Source organism: Rhinopithecus bieti, unplaced genomic scaffold (assembly GCF_001698545.2).
Source record: "Rhinopithecus bieti isolate Rb0 unplaced genomic scaffold, ASM169854v2 scaffold_78623, whole genome shotgun sequence".
Taxonomy (NCBI): domain Eukaryota; kingdom Metazoa; phylum Chordata; class Mammalia; order Primates; family Cercopithecidae; genus Rhinopithecus; species Rhinopithecus bieti.
Window position 1 is genome coordinate 315,923 of NW_016829146.1, and position 7,037 is coordinate 322,959.

At 45.0% G+C, this 7,037-nt stretch overlaps 1 protein-coding gene across 1 annotated transcript; it reads left to right on the forward strand.

The window, feature by feature from the left end:
• Positions 1-4,878: 4,878 nt before the first annotated feature.
• LOC108523898 (protein FAM9C-like) lies at positions 4,879-6,481 on the forward strand (the record flags this gene model as incomplete). The annotated part of the gene is made up of 4 exons (XM_017864666.1): positions 4,879-4,952; positions 5,613-5,741; positions 6,152-6,272; positions 6,450-6,481. Coding segments are annotated over exons 2-4 (244 nt in total), but the record flags the coding sequence as incomplete, so codon positions are not given.
• Positions 6,482-7,037: the final 556 nt, after the last annotated feature.

The following is a 7,037-nucleotide window of genomic DNA, read 5'->3' on the forward strand; positions in this document are numbered from 1 at the left end:
TTTCACATTTAAGCTGTTTATCCTTCTTTTAAAGAAAATATAATGTCTACCAACAAGATTAGAAATGTTGATATGAGTATCGGAACTATAGGAATTATAGTTATCCATATAATATAATATTTGGTATCACTATTAGATACCAAAATAAGAATGAGAAAATAAAAATTGATATGCTCTATTTGTGCTTTAATAATAAAGTGAAAGTCAGCTATTACTCTTTCGGTTACCACTAGAGAATATATCAATCTGAAATAAAAGCACTCTAGATCTTCCACTCTATAAATCTCTTGAATATGTTACCTCTTATTCCGACTCATTTGATTACTTCATTGATTCATCCAGCAAGCATTTATTAAGCACAAACCTTATGCCAGGAATTGTGCTAGGTCTGGCAATACTCTGTGTAAGCATGATACCTTCTATTATAACTGTGACATTTACTGCTATATTAATAGGCCTATTGTTAGATCATTCATAAGTTGCCATTCCCACACAGTTGTCTCAATTATCCATGACAACAAAGATAAGCCATAAGCCATGGTTACAATAATGTGAAAGTGATTAGAACTTCACCTTAAAAGGTATTTTGTGGATCCTTAGTGGGGTTGAGGAAGGTGGGATTACAAGGAAAGGGTACTGGTATGTCTTGTTAATGATTAGGCTTGAATGGCGCATCAATTCCATTCGACAAGAGCAGGAAAGATGAACAATGTATTAGGCTTGAGTTTCTCAAACAAGGGGTTTTGAGAAACATAGGGCATTACTAATTTTATATTAAGGCAACCTATTAAGGATCTGAGGCAACTCCTTGTCTTGAGCTTGTTGTTAAAGGTTCAAACTCTTAATTCAATGTATGACCTTGTATAATGAGTTTAGTTTTCAAATTTAGAATCTCTCCCTCTCTCTCTCAAGATTGCTGGGAGGAACATATGGCCATGTATATAATGTGCCTGGCACAAAGGGAACACTCATTGAATGTCAGCTCTTCATTTGCTGGAGCCAATCCAACATGTAACATCAACAGTTGACTCAGATGTACTCTGGGATAAATTGTTGTGCAATTGTCTGTCTCATACAGGGCATGGGCACGCAGTGCACAAAGCAGATTACTTTGGTTAAGAAAGCCCTAGCTAATCAAACAGTTACCATAGACCACGGTGTGTCAATCTCAACACTGTTAGCATTGGGAGCCAGATAATTCTTTGTGGTGGGACTGTCCTGTGCATTGTAGGATGTTTAGCGGAATCCCTGGCTTCTACCCACAAGATGCCAGTAGCACCCCCATCTCTAGCTATAAAAACCAAAAATACCTCCAGACATTGCCAACGGTCTCCTGGTGGGGGGTGGGGGGGTGGAATTACCTCCAGTTGAGAACATCAACTTAGATGATAACCTTCAGTCCTGGATACCTGGTAGCTTGTCCTGAGAATCAAAGGAAAGAAGGTGAGTGAAAATGAAATTACCTGGTGGCTTGTAAAGTCCAAACCCTGGAATTCTCAGTGCTGCATGCACTTTTCTATCATCTGGGGAGATTTCACCATCCTGAGACCCAGGCCAAACTCCAACACAGTTAATCAGAAACTTAGTGGGTAAGATGGAGGCAGCAGTGTGTTTTGAAATTTCCTGAGTGATTCCAGGAGACGCCAGGGTGAGGGCCCTCTGCTCTAAGCTGAGATGTAATTCTCAGGACTGGATGGTAGACTTTGCCATTTGATGAGAGGATCTGAGCCTATGTCTCTACATGTATGCACAGCATTAATTCACGTATAGCAAACACAGCATTTGCTGATGGCGCACCATGTGCCATTCATGGCGCTGAGTGCTGGAGAAGCAAAGTTGACAAAGAACTGCCCTTGAAGGAATTATAATCTAATTGGAGAGAGTCTTGAAAAGCCCATTGAGAACAGCCCTGATAGAGTTTGCACAGAGAAGATCATAGGTGAGTGTATTTGTGCAGAGTACATCAGATAAGCCTTTCTGAAAGACATGAATGTTTTCATTTATTCTTAAACAGCTGGAGCCTAGAATTTGCTGCTTCATTTGAGTATAAACTTTTGCTAACAGTCTAAGAATTGGAGAAAAGGCTGAAATGTAAATGAACATGAAGCCCTCAAACATCTGGAGGATTATCAGTAGAGAAACTTCCATCTCCTGTGCTACCAGCCCTGTCTGATAAATGAGCAATTTGATTGGCTATTAGAGTGTAAATCACTAATTCAGGCTACAGCGTATGGATGTATATAGTCTTTAACCCAGTGATCACATCTTAGATTTCTAGATGTTTTCAAAATGAACAATTGTTTTCCAACATTTTATTATTAGAAATTTCAAATACACAGAAAAGTTGAAAGAATTTCATAGAAAACATTCATGTTCCCACCACCTAGATTCCGTCATTGACATTTGGCCATACTGTTGTTGCTTATCACATATCCAGCCATCTGTTTGTCCCTCTGTCTGTCTATGAATCCGAGGGGTGCATTTCTTTCAGTTAGTTCTCAATGACAGCAATAAAAGAGCAAGGGCTGCTTTGAAAACTGGTGTTATTTCTACATTTGTTATGAAGCATTATCCTTACTTGTCAGTCGATTCACATAGGGTGGAGTAGGGTGTTGGGGTAGGAGGGGTTATGCCTCCAGTTATTAGAAACCAATTCTCTAAATTACTGTACTTATTCTAATAACTCTTGAGAAATCGCCTTTAAATTTGCTTAAACATTTCCTGTGGTCTTTGTAGATAACCTCCAGTGGGGGAAAAAAAAAAAATTGAAGTGACCATGTTTGCCCTAAAGGCTTTGGTTAGTTCACAAAACCTGTTTCCTCAGCGGAGAGTTGCTTCAAATAGACTTCCTCCCTTTACAAAGGCTTAATGATTTGTGTATTGAGTTGTTTCTTTCTGAAAGACATCTCACAAATACTCCAGCTGGGAAAAAGAGATAAATTGCTCCATCCGAAAGTTTAAAAGAAGAATTTCTTCAGGGTTTTGTAACTTGGACACTTGGTGTTCTGAAAAGAATGTCTTTGTGCCTATTTAAAATTGCAGAATCCTTTTCAGTTCGTTTCTAGGCGGTTATGCCAAAGAAGTAGCTCTGTAATCCCCATTTGTCTTCACCTGACATCAAATTCCGCTTTGCGATGGAGAATTATTCCTTGATTTGACATTCTTTTAAAGAAAAATGAGCCGGCATTGAATTCTTAGCTCAATACCAGTAGTTGGTGTATGTGTGTATGTGTTTCCAATTATAGACAGAACCTGGTATAGTACTTTCAGCTGAAATCTTTGATGAAGCATATGAAAATTACATTGATCCAGATGGGATAGAAAGCTGTAAGACTGGTTGCACAAAGTCCTCTGCAAGATTTGTCTTCTTTCTTAATGTTACACATCTTAAGCTTGAAAGAGAGGGAAACCTGAGGCAATCATGGCTTAAAATTGCCCAAGATGTCTCATTGGCTAATTTGGGTACCAAGTAGATTGTGGGGAAATGGGGACAGCTGGTGGTATTTAGTTTCAGTAATTAGGGATTCTCTTTAGGTTATAGAGAACTCTTAGATATAAAGGTGAGCTGCCTTGTCAGGGAAAGACGGCTTCCAACCCAGCCGTGGAAATAATCGGGCTGGGCACGATGGCTCACGCCTGTAACCCCAGCACTTTGGGAGGCTGAGGCGGGCGGATCGCTTGAGCCCAGGAGTTCCAGACCAGCCTGGGCAACATAGTGAGACCTCATCTCTGCAAAGCATAAACAAAATTGGCCGGGAGCAGTGGCTCATGCCTGTAATGCTAGCACTTAGGGAGGCCGAGGCGGGCAGACTGCCTGAGCTCAGGAGTTTGAGACCAGCCTGGGCAACATGGTGAAACCCTGTCTCTACTAAAATACAAAAAAAAAAAAAAAAAAAAAACCCACCAGGGGGGGGGGGGGGCCCCTGTAGTCCCACCTCCTAGGGGGGCTGGGGGAGGGGAATTGCTTGAACCCAGGAGGCAGAGATTGCAGTAAGCCGAGATCACGCCACTGCACTCCAGCCTGGGAGACAGAGTGAGACTCTATCTGTAAAAATAAATAAATAAAATAAAATAAAATTAGCCGGGCATGGTGGGACACGCCTGTAGTCCCAGCTACTGGGGAGGCTGAGGTGGGAGGATCCTTTGAGCGTGGGAAGTTGAGGCTACAGTGAGCGGTGATTGCACCATTGCAGCCCAGCCTGGGTGACAGAGCAAGACCCCATCTCAAAAAAAAAAAAAAAAAAAAAAAAAAAAAAAAAAAAAAAGAAAGAAAGAAAGAAGGAAAGAAAAGAAATGAGCACATCATGAGAAATCTAGACATAAAGTTTTTAGCTTTGTATATCCACTACAGAATCATGCAATACCCAGTGTGAGAGAATGAAGTAGGATAGGAGAAAATTACCTGCTGCTGCTGGGAGTCAACAATTTTCTTAGATAAAACATAAAAGCACAATGCATTGATAAAAAGGATGCAGCTGGGCGTGTTGGAAGCACACGGGGCATGGGAGGGAGCCTGGGCCCCACCCGCAGGGTGATGGCCATTCCACCCGAAGGGGCAGGAGTGGCTGGAACGAGTCTGGGGGCAAGGTCCTAAGCCCCGTTCACTTGGCCTCCAATCCTTAGGGCAGGGTCCGCTGGCACTCCCCACTCCCGGGTCCTTGCTTCCTTCACCAGGATGAGGAGCTGGAATATCGTGGGGACGAAGGCCTCAGAGAGCCACCCAATCAGTCCACAGCAGCCATGGACAGTCCCTGACGGGGAGGGTGTGCCGGCAGGGGGCGTGGCCCCATGCCGCACGTCACCTGCATGCGCACTGAGCCGACCAATCAGCGAGGAGCGCGGGCAGCCAGGCCGGCTGCTCTCGTGAGAACCCAGGAACCAGGCAGGGAGCTTCGTGGTGCCAGCCTCTTCAGGTCCTCTGAGGGAGCAAGATCAGGGATCCCTCAGGCGAGGTGCCCTCGGTGGATATGCGGGGAAGGCGGGCACGAGGCTCTTTGGGGAAGAGGGTGTGAAGGGCGGGGCAGCCAGGCTGACCTGCGAGGAAATGGGCAGGGAGCTGGAGCTGCCTGAGTGGTCCCCAGGGCCCAGGAGGGTCCCGGAGGCCTGTACATGTGTGCAGCGTTTGTGGGAGGAAGGTTGAGGGGGTCGACATGGGTCCGTCTTCTCTGGCCGCCCATCAGGACGAGATACTTGGGGTGACCAGGGGTTCCCGGGCGTTCAGGCTGGCTAGTGGGCAGTCCCTGCCCCTGACTGTCAGAAACAGGTGCACACTGGCTCAATCCATGGAGATGGTTGGGGAGATCCTGTGTCACCCCGCGGCCCTCCTGACTACATGGGGTCGCTGGGGAACCCAGGGGCAGGGCCAAGCTCTGTCCCAAGGGCACTGCAGGAATCCCGCAGAGGCCGCGGAATTCTGGGAATTCTGCGAGCTCTGCAGCCAGCCCCGGGGAAGCGCTGGACGGGCCAGGACAGGAAAGGATGATGGCATCTTCTCCGCGTCCCCTCCTGCTCCCACAGGAGACTCAGGGCGCCCTTGAACCCGCGATCCTGATGGTTTTCATTTAACACGCCTCGTTTCCTTAGTTTCCTTAGTGTGTCTTTGTACTCACCAGGTTCAGAGGCCGCCTCTAGCTTCCCAGGACAGCCAGCCATGGAGCCCGTGGGCAGGAAGCGCAGCAGGATGGCTGCCAAGGACCAGTTGGAGGCTCAAGTTATGGTCGCCCAGGAAATGGAGCTTACGGGTAAACACAGTCCAAGGGGATCTGGAAGAAGGTGCACGCCTGACGGTCTGCATGCTTTCTGCCCTGGGGGCACACGGGCAGCCCGAGGCCCCCGACCCCTTCGTGGCTTTGGAGTCCACTGTGCATGTGCTAAGATGCCCCAGGTTTTCAACGCAGGCTCAAGGGCCTTAGGCTTCCCGTGGGAGGCTCCCCCTCATAGCAGGGTTACAAATGCTCTCAAAGCAGCTCTTCTCCATGGGTGCTGTCCTGACATCCAAGGGGTCTGACCTGTGAACGTTGTTTACTGAGACTTGAACCCGAAGGGTTTCCAAATCTACAAAGTCTACAAATAGTATGTTTCTCTACAAAAAAAAAAATGTCCACAACAGCGTCTTCCTCTAAAAAAGTTTGTCTTTTTTATTTTAATGCAGGAAAGGCTCCAGTAAGTTATGAGCATGAGGAAAGAAAACCTGTTACAGAGACAAAGGAGGGAGATGTAACTGATGAGCATCAGGAAAGAGAACCTTTTGCTGAAACAGATGAACACGTGGGGTAAAGTGTTTAAGTCACTTTTGCCTGTCGGATAAGGTCTTTGGGAAAAGTCAGCTTTGGATCATGTCGTCACTGTTCTGTTCTATGCAGAACATTTCACATAAGACATTTCTTCCCAACAATCATGGCATTTTGTGTAGCATTATGTTAAAATTTTGTTGCAACTTTTTTTCACAGGGTTGATACCAAGGAGCTAGAAGATATTGCAGGTATATTTTACGAGCTATTTGTGGTTTATGAAAATTGTTTTTAACCATACAATTGTTACAGTAGGTTATATGAATTAGTGGATGACAAGATGGTCTGAAGTGCCTTCTTCTCATATATAGCATTTAATGTAATCTGTTTGATAATTTTTCTTACTTACCTTTTTAATTGTTGATGCGGAATGTGAGGATGCTTCTAATAAAGGCAAGAGGGATGGCTTTTCTTTCATACACGTGGAAATTTAATTGTTTGGGGGTATTAGAGGACATTGGAGGAGAAACAGCTCTATTCATTCCTTTCAGTGTACACAAATTAAGTCATATATCAGTTTTTTTTTAGCTTTTACTTTAGGTTTGGTGGTACATGTGCAGGTTTGTTACATAGATAAATTGTGTGTCACAGGGGTTTGGTATACAGATTATTTTGTCACCCAGATTATAAGCATAGTACCTGATGGGTGGTTTTCAATCCTCATCCTCCTCCTACCCTCCACCCTCAAGTAGGCCCAGGTGTGTGTTGTTCCCCTCTTCCTGCCTGTATGTACTCAAAGTTTTTTTT